The sequence below is a fragment of the Lithobates pipiens genome, unplaced genomic scaffold (assembly GCF_037356315.1).
Source record: "Lithobates pipiens isolate NorthernLeopardFrog02 unplaced genomic scaffold, aLitPip1_a1.2 Scaffold_19, whole genome shotgun sequence".
Taxonomy (NCBI): domain Eukaryota; kingdom Metazoa; phylum Chordata; class Amphibia; order Anura; family Ranidae; genus Lithobates; species Lithobates pipiens.
This window is the reverse complement of record NW_027507764.1, coordinates 457,388,327-457,413,887: the sequence shown is the minus strand read 5'-3', so window position 1 is coordinate 457,413,887 and position 25,561 is coordinate 457,388,327. Positions and strand designations below refer to the sequence as shown.

General features: G+C 42.6%; 1 protein-coding gene across 10 annotated transcripts in view; it reads left to right on the top strand.

The window, feature by feature from the left end:
• The window catches only part of ASPH (aspartate beta-hydroxylase), a 334,747-nt gene that overhangs the window by 142,636 nt on the left and 166,550 nt on the right, over positions 1 to 25,561 (top strand). For 9 of the 10 annotated variants that reach the window (XM_077492760.1, XM_077492758.1, XM_077492757.1 and 6 more), the window contains one exon: positions 5,568 to 5,612. In XM_077492760.1, coding sequence (XP_077348886.1) covers positions 5,568 to 5,612 — 45 coding nt within the window. Of the gene's footprint in view, positions 1 to 5,567; positions 5,613 to 12,840; positions 16,806 to 25,561 lie in introns of those variants that run through there. The other variant, XM_077492766.1, reaches the window with a different exon arrangement.

The following is a 25,561-nucleotide window of genomic DNA, read 5'->3' as shown; positions in this document are numbered from 1 at the left end:
GCAGAGTGTCATTTGCAGCTTGCCAGTGTCATTTCCAGCTCGCCCAGCGCCGTTTGCAGCCTTCCATGTTTAAATATCCCGCCGTCAAAAAATACCGAGCGGCGCCGAAAAAGACAGAGCCGTCTGCTCGGCTCCGCTCGTAGTCCCGCCTCCCTGCTGTTTCTGGAGCGGGCGCTGCCGAAAAAGACCGAGCCGACTCTACTGTGTATTCGACTTGGCTCAGCTCGCAGTCCCGCCCAGTATGGGCGGGACTGCAAGCTGAGCCGAGTACACAGTAGAGTCGGCTCGGTCTTTTTCGGCAGCGCTCGCAGAAACAGCAGGGAGGCGGGACTACGAGCGGAGCTGAGCAGACGGCTCGGTATTTTTCGGCGCCGCTCGGTCTTTTTGCCTCACAGACAGTGGGGATCGGCGTATAACACGCACCCACGACTTTCCCCCGATTTTAAGGGGGGAAAAGTGCGTGTTATACGCGGATAAATACGATATACACACACACACGTTTGTGTATATATGTGTGTGTATATAGGTGTGTGTGTGTATGTATATATATATATATATATATATATATATATATATATATATATATATATATATATATATATATATGTATATATATATATATGTATATATATATATATATGTATATATGTGTGTGTGTGTGTGTGTATATATATATATATATATATAATTTTTTTTTTTTTTTTATTGTAATAACAATTCATTCAGTTGAGCTGTCGGCCAACAAAGTTTTTCAATTTTCCTCCTCCAGGCAGTTGTCATGTAAACCTTTACTAACTCCCAGCATCTCTTCGGTCTTTTTAGGCATATTGCCTAAAAACCAATTGCAAAGGAACTTTATACACAATCTGACGTTTTCACATAAGCACCCTGCACAACTGTTTCGTTGATCTGATGCAGAGATATTTAGACAGCAACCAGCTGTTCCACTTCATAGAAAAGCCAGGCTGCAGAATTGAACACAGCCTATTTCTGCTTTGGCTCCCTGAAGAAGAAGAAGAAAAAAAAAAGAAAACACTTTTTTCATATGAAGATCCTTAAATGGCCACAACTGTTGTGTGTGCTTTTTTTTTTTTTTTTTTTTTTTTCCTTGAATTCACTCATCTACTCTCTAAGCAACACATACATGTCTTTCCTTCACTGCTTTGCTTTTTTTTTTTTTATTATTCAGCTTCTATGAGAGAAGGCGGAAACCCTGCCTAAGCTTCCAGTCACGTGTGTGTGTTTTTATTTTTTACATATGAAAAGTGGAAAATTCCATAAAATAAGTTTGAGCCTTGCCCATACAGGGCAAAAAAAAACAAGTTTCTCTTAATGCCTAAAAAAAGAGAAGACTATTCCAGAAAGGGAACAGTCAAAGATGCCACGGGGATATAGTGATCAATGAATCAATTGAAAAATAGAAATCAAAAAAAATATATGTTTATTGATAAAAACAGCATAACAAAAGAAACAGCTCCTCCACCATATAAAATGACAACGTTGTCGGTGTCTATAAACGTGTAGACATCCAAGCATCCACACATCAATTCATGTAACACAGGGATATGCAATTAGCGGACCTCCCAGCTGTTGCAAGACCACAAGTCCTATCATGCCTCTGGGTATCACGCTTGTGGCTGTCAGTCTTGCTGTGCCTCATGGGACTTGTAGTTCTGCAACAGCTGGAGGGCCTCTAATTGCATATCCCTGATGTAACAGGTCACTAGGACTATGAAAAGCTGAGGTAAGCTAGTGAGCACTGGCAAGATAGCTCTGAGTATACTAATAGCTAACGTGTAGCAATGATTGCATATGAGGGCTGGAATCACTGAATAGCTGTGAATAGAGGCAGGATTAAATAAAAATCATGGTAGCATAGAGATCAGCACTCTGTGAATAGATGAATGGGTACTGATGCCGATGACTAGAAGTCAAATCACAGGTGGAGTGATGATAAAAAAACAAATGGCATGTGTTGGCTAGAAAGGCATCAACCAGTGTAAGTTCCGTAGACAGTTGCACATGGATGGGAATGACAGACATTAGCCCATAGGACTAAAGAAAGAAGCCATGTCTAAAGCCCCCTTCACACTGAGGTCCCATCAGGTCTGCCTATCCGTTTTTTTTAGGCAGACCTGATCAGATGGTCCATTCACACTTACACCCCTTTCACACCAGGGCGTTTTGCAGGCGCTATAGCATTAGAAATAGCGCCTGCAATCCGCCCTAAAGAAGCTGCACCATTGTGTGTAGTGTGAAAGCCCCGAGGGCTTTCACACTACAGCAGTGCGCTGGCAGGACGTCAGAAAAAAGTCCTGCCAGCAGCTTCTTTGGAACGGTGAAGGAGCGATGTGTTTACTGCTGCGCTGTAATATTAATGTAATATTGTGGCTTATTGCCGGCGGTTTTAACCCTTTCACGCCTGCTAGCGGGGGGTAAAAGCGCCCCGCTAGTGGGCAAAATGCGGCGCAAATCTGCCGGTAAAACGCCACTAAAAATATCGGCGTTTTACCGCCGACGCAATGGGCGGCGTGGTGTGAAGGGGGTCTAAGGGACAGGCACAAGTCCATTTACACCCCTCTGCGTCTGATTTGGCCCTCTAAAAAAAATGAAAAATGGAAGGGAATTTGTCCTCTTCTGTTTAGTTGGATCAGATTGGAGGGTAGTCTGGTGTAAATGGACAGTGGAGTATTTTTACACCCGGCCACCTATAGAGCAGAGCAGGCTCTGTGTTTTTTGTCTGCTCTGTATAAACTGAATGGACACGGATGTGTCATCCACACGGTCTGCTCCAATCAGCAGGAGATGAGAGCAGATCCCCTTCTGATTGGGATGGAGTCCACCACATCTGTAAGGGACCTAAGTCACTGTAGTCCTTTTCTAAATCCAGGACTGAGAATAAGCTATCCAGTTCTGGTGGAACACTATTCCATATTTACTAATCTTTTATGTGAAGAAGCTTTTCCATATGCAGAAACTAAGGCCCCTTTCACACATGCGGACAGTATGTCCGTATTTCATCTATCAATTTGCGGATGAAATACGGACATACATGCATTCCTATGGGATAGCGCTATTGTCCGCCTCCGCAATTGTCCGATTCTGCAGACGGAGGAAAATCCTATTTTTCTATCCGTCTGCAGATCGGATGAACACGGTCAGACGGTTCGTGCTCATCTGATCCCCATAGAGGAGAACGGAGAGCTGACAGTGCGGTCCCTGCACAGTGTACGGAGACCGCCCTGTCCGCCGCCGGCTCAGCGGGGACAACAGAGCGATCCCTGCTGACCAAACGGATCATCATGGGGCGGATCATTACTGATCCGCCCCGTGTGAAAGGGGCCTTAGCCTCTTTTCCTCCCAGGCACAGAACACCCCCTTGTCTTGGGTCTCAGTCAAACAAGTTACATTTTTTTGGGCAAATCTCAGAAAAATGCTTGCATCTATATTTATACAGTGGTAATGTAGACAAAAACTCACCCAATCGAGTTGCCGGCATTCTTTTTGCAATTTTTGTATATTTATACAGTGTTTCCGTAAAGTAGCCACAGCGCCTCACTTTTCACATTTTTCTGTTACAACCTTATTACAAAATTGATTCAGTTCATTGTTTTCCTCTGAATTCTACAAACCAGTCCCCATAATGACAATGTGAAAGAAGTTTGTTTGAAATCTTTGCAAATTTTATTATAAGTAAGGGAAAATAAACACATGTACATAAGTATTCACAGCCTTTGCCATGACACTCAATTGAGCTTTGGTGCTGCATCTTGTTTCCACTGATCATCATTGATATTGCTACAACTTGATTGCAGTATATGGTCCCCCATTTAACCGTACATGTCCGAGCACAAACCAAGCCATGAAGTCCAAGGAATTGTCTGTAGACCTCTGAGACAGGATTGTATCGAGGCACAGATCTGGGGAATGGTACAGAAAAATTTCTGCAGCATTGAAGGTCTCAATGAGCATAGTGACCTCCATCATCCGTGAATAAAAGAAGTTTTAGGATTCTTCCGAGAGCAGGCCACCCAGCCAAACTGAGCGATAGGGAAGACGGGCCTTAGTCAGGGAGGTGACCAAGAACTCAATGTCACTCTGACAGAGCTCCAGTGTTTCTCTGTGGAGAGAGGAGAACATTCCAGAAGAGCAACCATCTCTGCAGCACTCCATCAATCAGGCGTCTGAAGGACTCTGACCATGAGAAACCAAGTTCTCTGGTCAGATGAAACACAGATTGTTTGGTGGAAACCAGGCATGGCTCATCACCTGGCCAATACCATCTCTGCAGTGAAGCATGTAGGTGGCAGCATCATGCTGTAGGGATGTTTTTCAGTGGCAGGAACTGGAAGACTAGTCAGGATCGAGGGAAAGCTAAATGCAGCAATGTGCAGAGACATCCTTGATGAAAACCTGCTCCAAAGAGCTCTTTGGATCTCAGACTGGGGCAAAGGTTCATCTTCCAACAGGACAACTACCCTAAGCACACAGCCAAGATAACAAAAGAGTGGAGTGGCTAATGAACGGCTCTGTGAATGTCCTTAAATTCGCCCAGCCAAAGCCCAGACTTGAATATCTCTGGAGAGATCTGAAAATAGTTGTGCACTGACGATCCCCATCCAACCTGATGGAGCTTGATGTCCTGCAAAGAAGAATGGGGGAAACTGGCCAAAAATACAGTGCCTTGCAGATTCAGATTAAAAAAAAAACATTGAACTAAAGGCTGCAATGTAACAAAATGGGTAAAAAACCTGGGGGGGTTGAATACTTTTTCAAGGCACTGTAGGTGTGCCAAGCTTGTAGCATCATACTGTAAAAGACTTGAGGCTGTAATTGGTGCCGAAGGTGCTTCAACAAAGTTTTGAGCAAAGGCTGTGAATGCTTCTTTATATGGGATTTTTTTTTCCTTTTACTATATTTGAAAAGATTTCTAACAAACTTCCTTCATGTTGTCATTATGGGTTATTTTGAGGAAAATGATTTCATCCATTTTGAAATAAGGCTGTAATATAACAAAATGTGCTGTGAATACTTCCTGGATTCACTGTATGTAAGAATACGCTTACTAGACCACCAGCGTTGCTTTGCTGGTAATCTTCCAGGACACCCAGATCATCCTGGACTCGCCCAGTTTTACCCCCCTAGATTGTATGACGTACTCCTGTTTTCTGCCCTCAAATGTATAACTTTACATTTTAGTTTCATTAACTCTTATTTGCCATGCAGGTCAATCAAATAGTACATCCAGGTTAGCGTCTAAAGTTGGCCATACACTAGAAGAATTTTGTTTGAAAACATTTGTTTCAGGAATATTTGATTTTGTGACCATTAATGGGATCAAATAAATGTTTGCGTTTGACTGCAGTAACAAAAAAATTCAAGGGAGGATGAGATTTTTTTTCTCAAATGAACACATTTCTAACCATGAATATTATTATTATACAGGATTTATATAGCGCCAACAGTTTGCGCAGCACTTTATGGTTTTCATTTGGGGCATGTTATGGGAATGTTGAAAGCAAAAAATTTTTTCCTAAATTAAATTTTGAGGACACTTTGTTTTTCAGAACAAAACACAGTGACATCTGAAGAGCCCCACGAAGATCATGCAGGTAAATACATTTTTCTTAAGACCAAACTAAATTAAAGTATAATACTTGGCAGATATAAAAACTGGATCACCAGAGTAGCCATAACATAAGCAATTTAACAATGCCCATATGGTTGCCTTCTGCTTCCTCTTGTCAAGAGGCCACTTTGTAAGGCTCTTTGGAAAGTTACAGCATAAGTTTTTTATTTTTTTCATATAAAATGTCAACAGGAATTTTGTTTGCTTGCCTTTATCCAGCCTTTGGGGCACATTTCCTCTGACTGATGCAGGACACGCTCCCTCCCACGGACGCCCAACGCTGGGGGCACGCTCCCTCCCACGGACGCCCAACGCTGGGGGCACGCTCCCTCCCACGGGCGCCCAACGCTGGGGGCACGCTCCCTCCCACGGGCGCCCAACGCTGGGGGCACGCTCCCTCCCACGGGCGCCCAACGCTGGGGGCACGCTCCCTCGCACGGGCGCCCAACGCTGGGGGCACGGACGCCCAACGCTGGGGGCACGCTCCCTCGCACGGACGCCCAGCGCTGGGGGCACGGACGCCCAGCGCTGGGGGCACGGACGCCCAGCGCTGGGGGCACGCTCCCTCGCACGGACGCCCAGCGCTGGGGGCACGGACGCCCAGCGCTGGGGGCACGGACGCCCAGCGCTGGGGGCACGCTCCCTCGCACGGACGCCCAGCGCTGGGGGCACGCTCCCTCGCACGGACGCCCAGCGCTGGGGGCACGGACGCCCAACGCTGGGGGCACGCTCCCTCGCACGGACACCCAGCGCTGGGGGCACGCTCCCTCGCACGGACGCCCAGCACTGGGGGCACGGACGCCCAACGCTGGGGGCACGCTCCCTCCCATGGACACCTGGACAATTTCTTTTTCCAGTGGCCAAAGTCTGGTCCCCCTAAAGTCTGAAGGACAGTAAACTGGCCCTTTCTTTAGAAATTTTGCAGACCCCTATTTTAGACAATCATTTTAGATGGATTTTAGAGTAACCTCAGTTGTTTGGGAAATTAATTTAAAGTTTCAGAATTATTGGAAAGCTTTTATATTCTGCTTGCTATAAGGTTTTCTTGTGCAAATTTGCATTTTTAAAAGATCATCATCCAGTTTTCCAGAAAATAGCATGTCCTTGGCCATGATAGAAGCACATCCCAAAAGAAACTGCTTAGTCTTTATAGTATATGATCATGTAATGGTGGGGAAGGGGCGGATGGTGAAAATTGTGTTTCATGCATCCCCGTGCAGGCAGTCCCATTCATGTTAATTGGGACGTAGCGGCTGCACGGACACAGATGCTTCTCCTAATCTGACATTGGTATGGGTGCATGGCCTTGAAGGCAGACCATGTACATTCAGGTCCATGAACCTACACGGATGTCAGATTGGGAGCAGCGGTTTTCTGTGCAGCCGCTACATCCCAGATTGATGGGAATAAAACTGCTTGTATGGAGATGTGCACAACACCTGTGCATCCCTGTGCAGAAGAACATGGCATGGGTGTACGCTGTAGTCCGTGCGTGTAAACGAGGCCTTATAGTAGTCCACATATGACCACCTTAAGACCCCTTTCACACTGAGGTGCGTTACAGGAGCTATAGAGCTAAAAATAGCACCTGTAAAGCGCCTCTCCTCTCACTCCAGTGTGAAAGCCCAAGTGCTTTCACACTGGAGTGGTGTGCTGGCAGGACACTCAAAGTCCTGCAAGCAGCTTCTTTGAGGTGCTTTAGGAAATCAATGGGCAGCGCTGGCAAAATGGCACTTTTGCCGGGGCTTTTAACCTTTTGGCCGCTAGCTAGTGGTTAAAAGGCACCCCACTAGCAGCCCAAAAGTGCCTCTAAAAAGACGGTAAAGCACCGCTAGAAATAGCGGCGCTTTACCATCGATGTCCGGAGCGGCTCAGTGTGAAAGTGCCCTTAGTCTCACTGTGGTTTCTCTGGAATGTAGTTTTTTTCCTTTTAGTGACTAAAGGGCTCTTGCTAACTAATGCTACTTTCTGCGTTTTAATGTGTGCGTGAAGCAGTCATCAAACGCAAGTCGGTGCAATCCATATGACTTCACTTGAACTGTACACATGGCAATTCAGAAGCTTTATTTGGTATGATTTGCATTGTTCTGACTAGGTATTTAACCACTTCAATACCGGGCACTTCCCCCCTCCCTCTCTTTCCCCCTCTCCCTGCTCAGGCCAATTTGCAGCTTTCAGCGCTGTCGTATTTTGAATGACAATTATAAAGTCATGCAACACTGTACCCATATGACATTTTCGTTATATTTTTCACACAAATTGAGCTTTCTTTTGGTGGTATTTAATCACAGCTGTGTTTTTTTTTTTTTTTTTTTTTGCTAAATACACAAAAAAATACTGATAATTGTGAAAAAATAAAGTTTAATTTTGTTTCGGTTATAAAATTTTGCACATAATCTTTCGTCATAAATTTAGGCCAAACTGTATTCTGCTACATTTCTTTGAAAATAATGCAAATCAGTGTTTATTATTTAGTCTGTAGGAAAGTCCACAAACTATGATGTATATATCTGAAAATTGATCAATCCTGATGTAATGATGGTCTATCATTACTTGAGGCCTAAAAACACCAGGACCGTACGGATAGCCCCCAAATGACCCCTCTTTGGAAACTAGAACCAGGACCGTACGGATAGCCGCCAAATGACCCTCTTTGGAAACTAGAACCAGGACCGTACGCATAGCCCCCAAATGACCCTCTTTGGAAACTAGAACCAGGACCGTACGCATAGCCCCCAAATGACCCTCTTTGGAAACTAGACAGTCCAAGGTATTTAGTAAGAGGCATGGCAAGTTTTTTGAAGTTGTGATTTTTTTGGAAAATGGAGACATTGTTTGTTTTTGTTTTTTTTGTTTTGTTTTTTACATACATCCTCATATAATGGTGGTGATGGTGGCTGAACAAAACTAGCCAATAGATGTGCTATTTGTCTGCACAGTGTCCCGTACCTCTGAATGGCTAGCCAAAGGATCAGTTTGTGTGTGCAGTTTATAGCAAGGAAGAAAGGAAATTGGCAGGATAAACATAGATAAAAGGAAGATAGTAAGGAAGCTTGTCTTGTACAAAGGTAATTGTTTGCATAGAAATTTTTTACTTGGTAATAATGGACCTATGATCAGACACAGGCAGAGATAGGCAGGGAAGCTGCTGGCATCCTGGAGCATGCTGTTCCCTGCAGGCCCCTCCTCCCCTCTTCTTCCTCCCGAGTATGTGACATCATCTGGGGTGGACACTGGACTGGATAGGAGGAGGAGGGGCCGAGGGGGAACAGCGCGCCTCTGGAGGAGAAATTAAAAATGTGCTCTGTAGCCAGAAGAAGCAGGTACTGTGCCCAGCTGTGTCATCCCCCCCCCCCCCCCATGTGCCCAACAGTCTGCCCCATGTAATGTGCCCTGTAATGTGCCCTGTCCCATGAAATGTCCCCTGTCATGGTTCCTGTCCCATGAAATGTCCCCTGTCATGGTTCCTGTCCCATGAAATGTCCCCTGTCATGGTTCCTGTCCCATGTAAGGTCCCCTGTCATGGTTCCTGTCCCATGTAAGGTCCCCTGTCATGGTTCCTGTCCCCTGTCATGTGCCCTGCCATGTGCTCTGAATGGATCAGCTCTGCAGGAAAAGAAAGCACCAGTTTCACATTAAATAGGTGCATTTTAATATTCTTTTATTTAATGCTATTTCTACAAATGTTTTTTGTTAACAGCTCGCTGGTCATACTAATGTTCCGTGAGCTGTAGATGTGAACATTATTTCAGGGGTTCCTCGAGATCTCAAACTTTTTGCCAGGGGTTCCTCCAAGGTAAAAAGGTTGAGAAACACTGATATACACAGTCTTGCTCAACAGTGCTGTGGTAGTTTGAGAGCTATAAGCCATCAGCCGTAAAGGAATGCTGTACTTGTAGTTGATTCATTCACAGAACTCTGACAGGGCCATGTGGGCTGAGTGCTTTTCAAAAAGTGACAGCTGGTATGGGTAACTTCTCCCTGTACTGCTGTCACGCCAGTTGTTCAGATTCCTGAGTGGCTGCAGAAGCGGGAACATGTTACATGTTCCACACTAAAAGGGGATGGACCATGTAACATGTTTCAGAAGGTGAACTTGTCCTTTCAAAATTGTTCATGGTGGTTGAGAGCATTTAGTTCTGCTCTAAACTGGCCATAGATGGATCAAAATGGCCATATCTGTCAGTTTCAGTTTGAAGGTGGAGATTTTACCATCTGTATTCATCATCTTGTCCTGTTACCGTCATCACAGCGTGAAAGTGAAAGAAGATTCCAAATTTGGGGTTGTCCCTTGAATAGAAATAGGTGGCAAATCCTCCAGTGGTAACAACCAGGAATTCCCTCACTTTAGAGTGATTGTCTTCCACTTCCTGTTTTGGCCATGGGACAGGAAGTGAAGGAAAATTCCCCCCCCCCCCCCCCCATGGGATTCATGCAAAAATAAAAAAAAGCTGTCATGAGTTATAACCCTCCCTTACTCTATCAAAAAGTTTTGACTTTAACTTTAAGGCCGAACTCCAACTTCATTCCCCCCAATCCCCTATACATACGTTGGGCATTTCAGGTATACCTTAAATCCAAGTTTCTTCCAGTTATGACAATTTTTGGGATGTAAACCCTTCTGGACTGAATGGCTTTCCCATTGCGATGTGCGAGTACTGCTCCACCAGCAGGGACAAATAACAGGAGGGACAAATGAGCTATTTTTTTTTTATTGGAATTATGTTTTATCATGGACAGGTACGTCTAGTCATTTGCGTTCAGAATTCCGTAGAGTACATCATATTAAAGTTTTCTGTGTGCACCAGAATGTTTATGTAGGTGTATGCCACAAGGCTTTGCAGTGGCAGAAGAAGCAGATTTGATATGGTGGAAATCTGTAAGGCTTTGGTTCCTGATGTACATTTAATGTGTTTTTTTTTTTTTCTTGTTCTACAATGAGTCTTTAATTTTTTTTTTGATCAAACATAATACAATAACGTGTACTAAATCTGTTTCTACTACGGACTGCTTTGTAATTTACTTCATATTTTCCCTAAGCTGTAGATTCTGTTTTAAACAAGGGTATTGATAGATATAGATATAGAGAGCGAGATAGATAGATATATATATATATATATTTTATATATATATATATATATATATATATCTATCTCTATCTCTATCTCTTTTTTTATTTATTTTTTTGTAGCCGATTTAGAAATAAGTACACCATTTTCTCCATTTTGCTTTCCTTGAAGTAGACCAAGACTATAGGCCAAGACTGTACAGTATGACTCCAGTCTGTACAGTTTATCAGAAAGAAGAGTTCAGGGGAGGCAAGAAGAGACAGAAATCCCACATTGATGTAGATGGTGGTCAGTAGAACATATCCAGAAGACCTTTAGATGTCCTTGCTCATACTTGTAGGAGATTAAGGACCAGAAGCGTGCATATCATTTTGAGGTAGTCTTAACGAGCTGTGTTTTAATCAGCTGTTTTATGAGAAATTAAGTAAAATGTTTTGGGGGTTTCCAGCAAAACTCATGGGGGGGGTAAAGACATTATTTGCAGACTTGCTTGACTGAAACCACTGATGGCACAATTTGTTCACCTCTTTGAGGATCAAATATTTATTGCAGTTTAAAATTTCCGAAAAGAATAATATATTTTACCAGTCGTCAGATTAGGTGGATTTTTCATTTATTTTAGCCTGGTAATCTAGCCCGTAATCTACTTCCTGTCGTAGGGAGACAAACAGTTACTGTATTTATGGAGAAGTTGGGTTGTCTGTTTTGGCTGGTCCCCTGATTTGGACTATAAACACCTTCTCCACTCCTAGTCTGTCACATAAGGAGGGGGTATTCTTGAGCATGGCGATTAACCTTGTTTATTTTAGTTTATTGTATAGGAGGTTACAAGTACACCAGAGTTCTGGAAAGAATGACATGCTTCCAGCCTAGAAAAAGACAGCTAATGCTCCCACCACCCTACCTAAGGCAGACCATAGAAGATGCATTTATTTATTTATTTTCAACCAGAAGATTGAACCAAAAAAAAGTGATTCACTGTGTGTTGATGGGGAAATCACTCTTGTGGTGCTTTTGCATTCCGACAGTGGGGAGAGTTCTCATTGTCGGAATACAATGATCAGTGGTGCCAGTGATTTGAGCGAAAAAAACAGACAGGCTGGTTGTACAGAAGTTGATCAAACCGGCCAAATTTCGAAGTATGGAAAGATGCAGGATTAACTTTTTTTTCACACGTTTAGATGCTTTAATATATTCTATATTCATCACAATAATCTGATGTTTTATTTAAAAATACATATCCTAATTTTCTGTTCACACTTGGCTTGAGTGTGTAGACACAGGATTTAGGGGTGTTGTTTTTTTTTTTGGCAACTAAGACTAGAGCAAACCTAAAAACATTTACAAGACAAGAGACACAACACTCGGTCATTGATAATGATCGGATTCTAAAGAGTGAACATTGTTGCACTTTGGGAATCAGACAGCAAATCGCTCAGGTTGGAATGGAAGCTGTTTTCTTGTGGTTAATATTGGTGTACATGGTTATTGATTTTTAATTTTTAGCTTTAATTTTCTCAAATGCATAAAAACCTACCTGTCATTAAAATGGCACCAGGCAAAATAGGAGCATGCCTATTCTCAAACTGTACCTTTTTAAAAAGGGTGATTTCTTTATATGGCTTCCTCCTTTAGTAGATGAAGTGGTCCCAATTATCTGAAGCCTTTCTTGCTCATAAGAGGGGGGCAACCATCCAGTTGCCTAAGGTCTGTCCATTGGAATAAAGTGGAAATAATGGACATTTGTTGTGTTTTTATAGGAAGGCCACAGTAGCATAGGGATCCAGCAAGTGGTGCTGGAAATGTAAGTTGCTAATGCAGTTCCTGGTCTCCGTAAACCCAATTGTGGGCATATTGAGAGACCTCAATTTTTCCTGTACATTCCCATTAAAATTGTCACAGCAGAGACCACCTTTTTTAAGATCTTGACTGGCATTCCTGTAAACAGAACCTGTTTATTTCATGAGGAACCCATGAAGTCCTCTTGACATTTATGGCTGGCTCTACTGTATATGCATGACGAGCACGTGTCAGCAAGTCTGGCTGATTTAATTATTCTAATTTGTGTTGATACAGTAAACTATTTTATATTTCGTATGCTTTTGGTTGGTCCTTAATTTAGATCTCCCCTTATTTTTACAGATACTTAAGAAGTTCAAAAAGACTGCCCCTACATCAAGAGGACCAGCCCTAACCAAACACTTCACAAGAGAGCAGAGGGGTTAATTGGACCCATGAAATAGATTACAAAGCAGTTTCTGGGAGAGGACGTATCATTTTAGAAATGTAGACTTTTTTTTTTTTTTTTTTTTTTGGTACACTTTTTAATGTTTTTATGTTTGGTTTTTTTATGTATTTCCCCCCAAAACATTTCTTTCAGTTTAGTCGAGATCTGTGTTTCCGTGTGTGTGTAAATTTTTTGTTCTTGTTTTGATGCTAAGTTTGCAGTTTGTTTGTATCTATTCAGTGGGCCGTGTGTTAGTCTATTTATGAAGTAGCAGCATTGGGTCTGGTTGTTTTTAGATGTTAATATATTAGTTCTGTTGTGGGTACATACCTAAATCTCCTGTAGGGTGCGCTTGAGCCTTTTGTATGTAATTTATAATGAATAAGTGAACACTAACGGTAAAAAAAAGAAAAAAATAATAATCTTTTCTTAAATTTAGGGGCAGTAGTTTGTTGTGATCTCACTGTATTTTAGCAGCACAAATAACAAGCGGGTGTCAGTTTAGTACTTATGCACTTACCGTGAATTTTAGGCTTATGCATTACAGCATGATGGATACTTGCATGGTGTGCAGGGCACAAACACAGACACTTCCCTTTCAGATACGTCATATATTTTATTCACTGTGGGCTTCATGCATAGCAGTGTGTCTGAATGTTTTGTTGGCCGTAACAACCAGCCAGTCTCCATTTCCAGTGCTGTGTGACTGATTGAAAGGAGGGAAATTGGTTGCAGTGCGCAGAGCTGTCCTTTTTGCCATGGATGATCGAAAACCATGGATCAGAAGGGTATTGCCTGAGCAGATAATTGGATTACAGCACCATTTTCTAGCCTGTGCCAAGCAAGGGAAATCTGGATGATTATGTTTCAGATGCTTTTTTTTATAAATGAGACCCATTGATGGGTATTTTAGTATTCCTTCTTTAGAGGTAAATGCACTTCGAATTGTGAAGATTCCATTGTACTATGCATAGACAATCACTACTATAGTGTTAATTATAGAACTATAGCAACTTTACTCTGAGAAGACGTTTTTTTTTTTTTTTTTGTTAGTATATTTCTACTGACCTCTTCCCTTGTCAGGCTGCACAGTACTCAGGGTTTTAGGACATGCAAATATTGAGACTCGGTTATTCGGGAGCCCAGTGTAGTATGAAAATGATGGGAAATGCCTCTTATGCTCTGCAGCTGTGAAAACTGATGTGCGTTCTTTACCCTGTAATCGTGCTATGGATATCTGGGCATTGGCATTCCATTCATTTTATACAGTGTAAGCTATAGAATTGTGTACACTGGCGTCCTGTGCTCTGTAATAATGGTTAGGGTTTCCCGTTGCTGTGGGGGAGACATTCATGTTATGTAATGCAGTGTGGTATTTGTAGAAACTAAAACTTGAACAAATTAAACCTGCTTTTGCAGGGAGGAAACCTAATGAAATTTCATATTTAAATGAAAGCTGTTAGTTTCCATGTACCAATAATTGTAATCCTCTCATGAAAAAGACCACCATGCTTTGTTTTAAGGATAGAGTTATGTAGTTGTCACACCTGTAAAATGGTTTATGTGACAGCCAGAATTTGTGCTAAATCTAGAGAATTACGCTAGTTGGTCTGTTATGTAACTATGTGCCAGTGGTAGCCAATATATAATCCAATCGGCAATTCACCATATTTCTTTGGGCCTAATACCATCACGAAATTGGGTGGTAAAATTACTGTGAAACTAGCCTTCAAACATCTGCCCACCCATTGTTGGTCTAAGATAGTTTGTGGTTGGACGATAATTGACAGCATAGGACTGGATGGTAGAAGAGTAGAACCTGCCCTATGTCTGAGAACATGTGGACGAAAATTAAGGGGAACACGTAAAGGAGCCTCTGGAAGAAGCAAGTTTTGGGTGAGCTCTTGGTCGGGCCTGTACTTGTGTTATCATATATGGCTATAGAAGGATATTTGGGTGGCTCAAAATTCTAGGCACATTTAAACCCAACTGGCCACACAGAAAGCAGACAGAGGATATTGCACCGTACATGATTAAGAAGTGCCAATCTCAAAGCATTTATTCGTTTTCAGACCCTGCAAAGGTGTGTGTGTGTGTGTTTTTTTATTTTTATTTTTTTTATTTCATGGTTATCACCAAAGTTTGGGCAACAACAACATTGTGATAAGTCTGATATGAGGAGCCAGTAGTTATCAGGTGTGTGGGTGCTATGGTTTACTCATTATTTACATGATGTTGCTATATTGGACCTATACTTTAATAAGTTAAGACTGTGGTAGTTTTCTTGCCAGGATGGATAAAGAGCAACAGGAAATACTCACTCCTGGGGAGATTTCTGCTCCAGGCGTCCTCCAGTATTATTCATATCAAAGACATATGCATGTATAATCTCTGCAGGGAAGATCAGGTTCATATTGTCTGTTCCTGCCCTTCGGCAAAGATTATGCGACCAAAGCCTAGGTGTATGTGACCAGCATATCTTGGAACCTGCATCAGTAATTTCCCCAGGTAGAGTGATTTCGTATTATGATTACTGGTCATCCATCTAGCCTGAAAGAGTAGTTAGAAATGGTAGTTTAGATTGCTTCTATCGAGTGAACAATGCTAAATTAAAAAAGTTTCCTTTGTTTGCCTTAATCGAATTTATCCAATCCAGGGCATCTAACCAGGCCAGATTCGGACCGTGTATGAACATGCTGAATGTACCAAGTTGGTTGGTCATTTTGTGCACAACCAGCATACCGGGCTTTACCTGTGACTATCGCTTCCAGCTCCTATAGCAGCTAGCAATAATCACTGTCTTCTCCCAGGTACTCCAGCCCTCCCCTGTCTGTGTTTACAGGAAGGAAATTTGCTCTGTGTATGGTCGGACTTACTGGCTTATTGGTGTCTTTTAAGATTGGCACTTCTTAATCATGCAAGGTGCAATATCCTTTCTGCTTTCTGTGTGGCCAGTTGGGTTTAAATCTGCCCTAGAATTTTAACTGTGATTGGTGGCTAAGAGAAACTGGTTTGTACTGACGACAACTTTTTTTTTTTTGCATCAGGCTTTCTATGTGGGTGTTCCAGGGTCACCTGATCACCAACACATGAAGTGGTGGGCATGATGCAGTGAAGTTATGGCAATTAAAAACTGAAGTGTAGAGAACATTACGCTATTTTTATTTTTTATCTATTTCTAGGTTAATTTTTAATTTGACTACCTTTTAATTGCATATTTGCGTATAGGTCCACTTCAAACTCCTGTAAATTGTCTGTTGCTGATGTCTTGTCAGTCAAATGACAGAATCTTTATGTATTTATTGACGTAATGTCCTAAAAGCATGGCCAGTGGGGTGTTTTGAAAAGAGAGTTGTAGGATCAAGTCCATATGCACAACATTTTTACTATTGTCACTCCAGGGCAGAGTGGACAAGCAATAATGTTCCAAAGATGTGAGGTTTTTTTTTTTTTTTTTTTGCTATGTCTTAGAATAGGAAAGCAAATATCTATTTTGTGAATGCTAATACATATTTTTAACAGAGCCATATTTTGTGGTAGGGGTCTAAGAAGTAAACAAAAGTTCACATTTTTATAATTTTCCATCTTTTACAAAAAAGGGGTTTACAGTCATGCCTAATGCATTGTGTAGCTGATTCTGTGACCGATTATTGGGTGAAAAACATATTGTGACCTTTTATATGGGATAAGAATTGTAAATTTTTGGATGTCTCATGCTGTGAGTTGATTTTTGTTTGAAGTTATTCCATTCCTGATTTTTAAAGCTTGGTGTTTTATGAAAGCGTGCCAACCTTGATAACATAAATAGAATTTTCAAGATAATGTACAATAATCCTCTTTGTATTTTTGTCTCAAATAAAATACAGAAGAGTAAACCAGATTTCTGTGTCATTGTATTCCATTTCTATTGACATTTTATATTTGTTTTTCCAAAGTTTGTTGTGTTGAGCTGCACGTTATCCTTGAAAAACTTCATTCACAGCCTAGGACCTTTTCAGTAGGAACTGTGGTTACCTTGCAACAGATGGATGGCCTGGTTAGTATTTTGGAAATTTTAGAGCATTGCCAGCCCTATTTCTAAAGAGGGATTGCAGCTTTTTCCCTGCCGTTTTGTGAATATATTGGAATCTTTTGTCAAAGTATTCACAATAGTGCGTAAATATAGCTGGTGACAACTTTACTAGATACTGTGTACAGTCCATACAGATATACAGTGAATATAAAGTCTACACACCCCTGTTAAAATGTCACGCTTCTGTGATGTAAAATAAATAATTTCAGAACTTTATCCACCTTTAATGTGACCTATAACCTGTAGAACTCTATTGAAAAACAATCTGAAATCTTTTGGGGGGGAGGTAAAACGAAAATAATATGTGCCTGCATTAGTGTGCACACCCTCCTATAACTGGGAATGTTCAGAATTAAGCAATCGCATTCAAACTCGTGTTAAATAGGAGTCGGTACACACCCGCCTTAATTTAACCAGTTGAGATCCGCGCTATAGCCAAATGACGGCTACAGCGCGGACCTCCTTTGCCGGGACTACGTCGTCCCGTGCACGAGCGGCCGGCGCGCTCCCTGATGGGCGCGCTCTGTGATCGGCGAGTCTATGAGACTCGCCTGATCATGGATCCGAGCAAGGGGTCGATCCCGACCCCTTACCACGTGATCAGCTGTCAACCAATGACAGCTGATCATGTGATACAACGGAGCCGGTAATCGGCTATTCCTCACCGGCGGCCGTGATCGGGACATCAGTCCCGATCACGGCCAGCCCTGCCAGTGCCCATCTGCCCCCTGCCAGTGCCACCCATCAATAAATAAGTGCCCCCCGTCAGTGCCACCCAGCAGTGCCCACAGTGCCACCCAGCAGTGCCCGCAGTGCAACCCATCAGTGCCCGCAATCTGCCTCAACAGCGGTGCTGCACCCCAGTGCCACATATCCGTGCCCATCAGTGTCATCTACCAGTGCCCATCAGTGCCGCCCAGCAGTGCCACCTGTCAGTGCCCATCAGTCCCACCTATCAGTGGTACCTATCAGTGCCCCTTAGTGCCACCCATCTGTGTCACCCATCCGTGCCATCTTATCTGTGCCCATCAGTGCCGCCTTATCTGTGCCCATCAGTACTACCTTATCTGTGCCTATCGGTGCCACCTTATCTGTGCCTATTGGTGCCACCTTAACTGTGCCTATCAGTGCCGCCTCATCAGCGCACTTCAATGAAGGAGAAAAATGACCTGTTTGCAAAATTTTATAACAAACTATTAAACATGATTTTTTTTATTTTTTTTATTTTGCATCTTTTTTTGTTTAGCAAAAAATAAAACTCCCAGCTGTAATTAAATGCCACCAAAAGAAAGCTATATTTGTGGGGAAAAAAATATAAAAATTTCATTTGGGTACAGTGTTGTATGGCCGCGCAATTGTCATTCAAAGTGCATCAGCGCTGAAAGCTGAAAATTGCTCTGGGCAGGAGGGGGGTTTACGTGCCCAGTAAGCAAGTGGTTAAGGTGCCTCTTATTAACCCTAAATAAGGTTCAGCTGTCCTGGTAGGTCTTTCCAGAGATTTTCTTAGTCGCACCCTACAGCAAAAACCATGGTCCGCAGAACGCTTCCAAAGCATTAGAGGGATCTCTAGAAGAAAATATGGCACAACATTGATATTTCCAAGAACTGGACGTCCCTCCAAAATTGATGAAAAGACAAGAAGAAAACTGGTCAGGAAGGGCTGCCAAGAGGCCTACAGCAACATTGAAGGAGCTGCAGGAATATCTGGCAAGTACTGGCTGTGTGGTACATGTGACAACAATCTCCCGTATTCATATATCTGGGCTGTGGGGTAGATTGGCAAGATGAAGTCTCCCTAAAGCATTTGGGAAAATGTGTTCTGGTCTGGGGAAACCAAAGTTTAACTTTTTGGCCATAATTCCAAAAGATATGTTTGGCACAAAAACTGCACATCACCAAACGAACACCATACCCACAGTGAAGAATAGTGGTAACAGCATCATGCTTTGGGGCTGTTTTTCTTCAGCTGGAACAGGGGCCATAGTCAAAGTAGAACAGAGTTATGAACAAATACAAATTCCAGTCAATAATGGCACAAAACTTTCAGACTTCTGCTCGAAAGCAAGAAACAGTAAGAGGAACTTCATCTATCATTCATCTTTCAGCATGACAATGACACAAAGCATACATCCAAATCAACAAAGGAATGGCTTCACCAGAAAAAGATGAAAGATTTGGAATGGCCCAGACCTGAATCAGATTGAAAATTTGTATGGTAATCTGAAGAGGGCTGTGCACTGGAGCTCCCCTCGTAATCTCAGATTTGGAGTGTTTTTGCAAAGAGTGGGCAAATATTGCCAAGTCAAGATGTGCGATACTCGTACCAAAAAAGACTTGAGTGTTGTAATAAAATCAAAAGGTGCTTCAACAAAGTATTAGTTTAAGGGTATGCAAACTTATGCAACCATATTATTTTATTTTTTTATTTTTACCTCCCTCCGCCTAAAAGATTTCAGTTTGTTCAACTGAGTTGCACAGTTTATAGGTCAGATTAAAGGTGGAAAAAGTTCAGAATTTTTTTTTTTTTTTTTTTTTTACATCGCAGAAACCTTACATTTTAACAGGGGTGTGTAGACTTTTTTTTTATATCCGCTGTATATTTACATATACAAAGTCGTAAAGTTGTATATCAATTACTTAGTTAAATAGACACTAGTGTGCATAGAAAAGGAGCCATACAGATTAAAATGATGTATAGCTTTCACCAACTGTGGGAGGCCCCCAACACGACAAAGGGGGAGGAAAGAAACTAGTGACCACTGGGGCCCAGACTTTTCAATCCTGAAAAACGAATAAAGTATAGCTCATAGACTTATAGTATGCCTAAAATAATACTATACCTATTGTCAAAGGTTAAGGGTCCGTGTTTGGGCCAAGAAAAAAGTAAAATAACCCAATCACTTTTTTACCTGGAGTCAAAAGTAGTGGCGGCCAGAGCTGAGATTAGGGAGGTTGTAGGCGGCAGTATGGAGCACTGCCTGCTATGCTGGGCACCTTAAATATTAGTCGGCGCCTGTCCAAAACACCTGGGTACAGGAGTGGGCGTGGCAAAAATCAAACTGGTGCCCAAGGTGGGCCCCCTGCGTCTATTAGCATGCAAGGCCACCCGGTTGCAAAGCACATGATGTAAGCGTGTTGCTATGCCTGCATTGTGGGATGACATCAACGCACCCTCAGAATTCACCCTTAGTAAATATTATAACATCCATTGTGATAGCATGGGTCATGACAGGTCCTCTTTTGGAGAGATCTGGTGTCTGTTAGATCCTAGATCTCTCCTCTGCTCTTCAAAGCAACCAATCAAACTGAAATTGGTTTGACTGGCTGCTTCAAAAGTCAGTAATGGCTTGCATTCAAATGGACCAAAACTGGAAGTGGATAAATCTTCGGTTTCTGACATCACAGAAGAGGGGAAGGGACTTCATTCCTTACACTCTTCAGTGCATCAGATGCAACCGGTTGCATTGGTCCCAAGCCCCCTGGTGGGTGCTGGGCAGCTAATAAGGCAGTACAGCCAGCCATCCTGTACTGGCCCAAGCCCATCAGTTCAAAAGGGGGGTCCAGGCACCTGCCAAGCAGGAGTGCCAGCTATACTGCTTTATTGCAGACACTCGTGGATCCCCCTGCAGCACTGATGGCTTGAACGCCTCTTTCTCCCCATGACTTTGCTGCAGGATCGGTTTTAGTATCTGCGCAGCATCCCCCTGCTGTCCGGACCCCCCCCCCCCGTGTGCCCCATTTGTGCCTTGCTTCCACCCTCATTCACAGACTGTTGCAGGCACACAAGGAGGTCCTTTTCAGGATGGAGAGCGGCTCCTTTCACTGAAGCATAGTAAACCGTTTGTGAATGAACAGGATGTTTCTCAGCACAGAGCACTTCCCATTCGTTGATTGTCCAGTGCAGCTGACGCTGCAGAGAAAGGGACTGATAAATCTGCTTTCCCCCTTTCTCTGTTCCAAATGTGAGACATCAGTGGCTTGTTTAGATCCCTGATATTTTACCAAACAAAGCAGTTAAAAAAAAAAAAAATTCTTCTTCTTCTTCTTCAAAAAAAAAGAAATTCTAAAAATAAATCAAGGGCTCATTTAAATGTGCTTTACTCTATGAAGGGCAGTTGGCATTTGAATATCTCCTCAAAGAGCATTTTACAGTCCTTGAGGAGGCATATCACTGCCTGCTTTAACCCTATACTGGCACACAGCAACTGTGTGCTTTGCAGGGTACTTGCACAGCAGCGCCATTCACTTGAATGGGTCTTGTCCCATGAGGACATCATTTTTGCGGTGACCGTGAAGTATAGCATCTAGTGGCTGTGCCGCTTTTGGCCAAAATATCATTTGATATTTTCGGGGGGGGGGGGGGGGGGTTGCTACGCTGTATGGGGCCCCAATGATTTCCAACAGCAGCCCTGGGTGGAATGGGAGAGCCCAGTTTATGCAATGGGCACAGGATGGGGTAACTCCCTTTTGCTGCCTGTAAAAGTGATTGGGCAGATTACTTTTACAAGAAAAAAATAAATAAAAAAAATCAAAGGCTGAAAAGAATATCTGGATCAATGCTTCAGCCGTGACTCAAATCTCACCACACACACACACACACACACACACACACACACACACACACACACTCTGGATGGATAGTGGATAAAGTAGTAAGCATGATGCCACGTACACCCCACAGACTTTTCGACATCAAAGGTCCGACAGAGCAAATCCGTCTGACAATTCGATCGTGGGTGGGCTCCATTGGACCTTTGCTGTCCAAAAATCTGACGGACTTTAGAAATAGAACATGTTTCAAATTTTCTCACCGGAACTCCGCTGGACCCAGTTCCTATAGAGCAGGGGTCTCAAACTGGTGGCCCTCCAGCTGTTGCGAAACTACAAGTCCCATCATGCCTCTGCCTTTGGGAGTCATGCTCTTAACTGTCAGCCTTGCAATGCCTCATGGAACTTGTAGTTTTGCAACAGCTGGAGGGCCGCCAGTTTGAGACTCCTGCTATAGAGAAATCCACGGTGTGTATGCTAGTCCGGATGAAAACCGACGCTAGGGCAGCTATTGGCTACTGGCTATGAACTTCCTTATTCAAGTCTGGTCGTACGTCATCACGTTCGAATCCGTCGGACTTTGGTGTGATTGTGTGTGGCCAAGTCCATTCATTAGGAAAGGTCGTCGGAACTCCGCCGAAAGTCCATCGGAAAGACCGTTGGACCTAGTCCGTCAAAGTCCGCTCGTGTGTACGCAGCATTAGTGTCACTTTCTCCTTACCCATGCAAGGAGAAGCAACAGGATCTCTGCAAAGGCCCCTATATACTTACTAAGCTTTTTGCTGCTCCTTCGCCATCCACTATACCCAGAGGTTGTGACTTTCTCCTTCGTGAAAGTGCCGAGATATATCTGCCAACTGCTAGGTCACCTGTCCAGTGGAGTGATGTCACCGCTCAATATCACCTCTCCCCCAAGTTGCCAACACCAGTTATTTTGGTGCTGACTGTGAAGAGATGAGTGACGAGGGAGTGCTGGTAAGGTACATTATCACTTTCCCCTGCACGGAGAGCAAAAAGTGCATTTCACGCCTCTGTATTTTAGTGCATAAAGAAACCTGCTTGCTATTATTGCAAATTGCACCTTCCATAGAAATGAATGGTAATGCATATAAAATGCACAGCAGTTACACTACATGGAGTTGGACAGTCGCTGGCATGCCAAAACTGAAAATAGTATCTTCTCATGAAGCTTTCCATTACCACCAGATGTTAATAATTCATTTACAGGGATAGGAGTTAACTAAGTGTTAGAGGTTTGGTTAATTCCATTTGATGTTCTCTTTTCCACCCTAAAGTATATGTAAACCCTCAGTTGAACGTAATAACTGAAGTTATTTTCCTCGCAGCGGCTGCTGCCCACCCCCAAAGATCCACTAGGTGGAGTTGGTAAGAGAAATATAAGAGGTAAATTGGCGCTGCTTAAATCTAGTAAGTAATTGTGTTAAAGTGGGAAAATTTAAATAAGTGATCGTGTAGAAAAAGTTGCAAAGGTTAATCAAACCATCTAGTGGTGAGTACAGTCTCTTTAAATTATAAACCACACAAACAATATTCGTGGCGAATCTTACAAGTGCTCAATATAAACCGTGCACCAAGAGCAATCCTAAAAAGCTGGAAATTCCATAGATTGTAAATACACATGCAAACTGGTAATAAAGTGCTCTGTGTTTTATTGTGCAAAAAGTGTCCAAAAAAACGTAGTCCATAAAAACCAGAGTGTATATAAAAACTGTGCGCAAAAAATCAGTTCAAGAAATATATAGTGACTTCCAAAATGACTTGTGCCTTGACCAACAATATTTTTTGGTAAAGAGTTCGGTGAATTACACACATGCTCCCCTCTCGGTTCCACACTTGCCAAAAAGACGTAAAGCTCATTTAAACAGGGTCAACCCTGGTCTCTTGTCTGATGCCATCGCAACCTCCGAGATGGGTCTGGTCATTGGGTATAATCGCATATAGGTGGATGGAAGAAATACTCATAGCATGAATCCATAAAATTCGTTTTTAATAACTTTTAAAATCGCACTTGCAATAGTGCTGCAGGATCAGTACAAATATCAACAGCGGTATATCTGGGACGCCTTGCGTTCAATAGATCGGAATCTCCAACTAATAAATATAGACTGATAAAATGTTTTTTTTTTTTTTCACAGTAAATGCAGTTATAGTTAAACAATAATATTGGATGTGTGCATTTTGAGGTGGTGCTCACACGTTCTTTAAGTGCAATGTGAATGGCTAAAGCTGGCTATGCACAATCCAATCCAAATATACAATCTACTTTTAGATTTACCAAAGTTATATAATATGAGAACAAATCTAATCCATTGAATGTATATAAAATCAGGCAAGCCCTTCCAATACGTAGTTGATTGTAGATTTTAGGACGAAGCTAGCCATTGCAGATCCGTGCAATCCAAAAAAAAGAAAAGTAGTCCTGCACAAATTTAAACACTTCAGCCCCAGACCATTTTGCTGGTCAAAGACCAGACCACTTTTTGCGATTCGGCACTGCGTCGCAATTATGCGATGTGACTCCCAAACAAAATTGGCGTCCTTTTTTTCCCCACAAATAGAGCTTTCTTTTGGTGGTATTTGATCACCTCTGCGGTTTTTATTTTTTTGCGCTATAAACAAAAATAGAGTGACAATTTTGAAAAAAAATAATTTTTTTAAACTTTTTGTTACAATAAATATCCCCCAAAAATATATAAATGGCAGGGCGGCATTAAAGATTGGACGTACCTGTACGCCAATATGCCTGCCCGTGCCATTCTGCCGACGTACATCGGCGTGCGCCGGTCGGGAACCGGTTAAAGGATGAAATTCTACTCTCCTAATCCTATGTAAGATTGCAGGAGCATGAAGTGCCCACACACCTCCTCTGCTGTTTTCAGGAATACCCCTAATGGTCTATTTGCATAGGCCAGGGATCGTCAAACTACGGCCCTCCAGCTGTTGCACACATCCCATGAGGTATTGTAAAGCTCTGACATTCACAGACATGACTAGGCATGATGGGAATTGTAGTTCCTGAGCAACTGGAGTGCCATAGTTTGAAGACCCATGGCATAGGCCTACTGTGTCAGGGTGCTCTGTTACCACTTGTTAGGGCAGCCCTTTCCCTTTAAAAGTGCTGGAAACTTTCTAAACGTTTTAACAGACGTACAGCATTTTTTTTGGTCACCACAATGTACATATGGTTCATGGTCTGTATTCTTTTAAGGTGAGTTGGGATGCTATTCAAAATGAATGGCTCTGCACATAGTTACATGCATTGTGGAAATGTGTGGTACCATAATGCAATATTGTGAATAGAGCCTGCATCTGACGTGTTCAAATAATCAAGTATTGACTTCCAGTGAAGTTGGTTCTTGCCCTCCCATGCCGCCTCCTGAAGATATTGATCCATCATTGTGCTTCCACACTGACCAATAGACAGCGGTTGGAGGGGACTGGGCCAGGAGTAAATTTAATTGTGAGGAGTGCCCCGAAGCTGTGGAAGATGGCAGTGGGTATGTGCAGGCTCCTTTGGATGTCTGCATTAATGTGCTACTGCAGTTTTACACGACACTAGATAAGCACAAGTAACTAAATCTGCTACCATCTTCTCCACCAAAACATCTGGGTCCCATGGCACTTCTATTTGGCCATTGGGTTGCCCACTGATGTAATTCCTGAGTTGCATTGTACTCGACACAGCCCATTCACGGACAGGGACTGAACACTACACGGCACATGTGCCGCTCAGTGTACAAAGAAGCTAAAAAACTGCTACCAGCCACAGGAAAGTTTTTAGGGGGCTAAAGAACAGGTTACTTGTATATAAGCCTGGCAGTAAAAGTGATTTTTGTTACTTAAAACAACTTAAACTGATCACATATATGAAGTAGTAAGTCTATAGAAGTCTATAAGGGTGTCTTGTGATCCCTGAAAATTCATTGCACTCTAATATGCACGCTTCAACACCTGGTGATCATATCCAAGTTTAACACCCAGTGTTTGCTATTGGC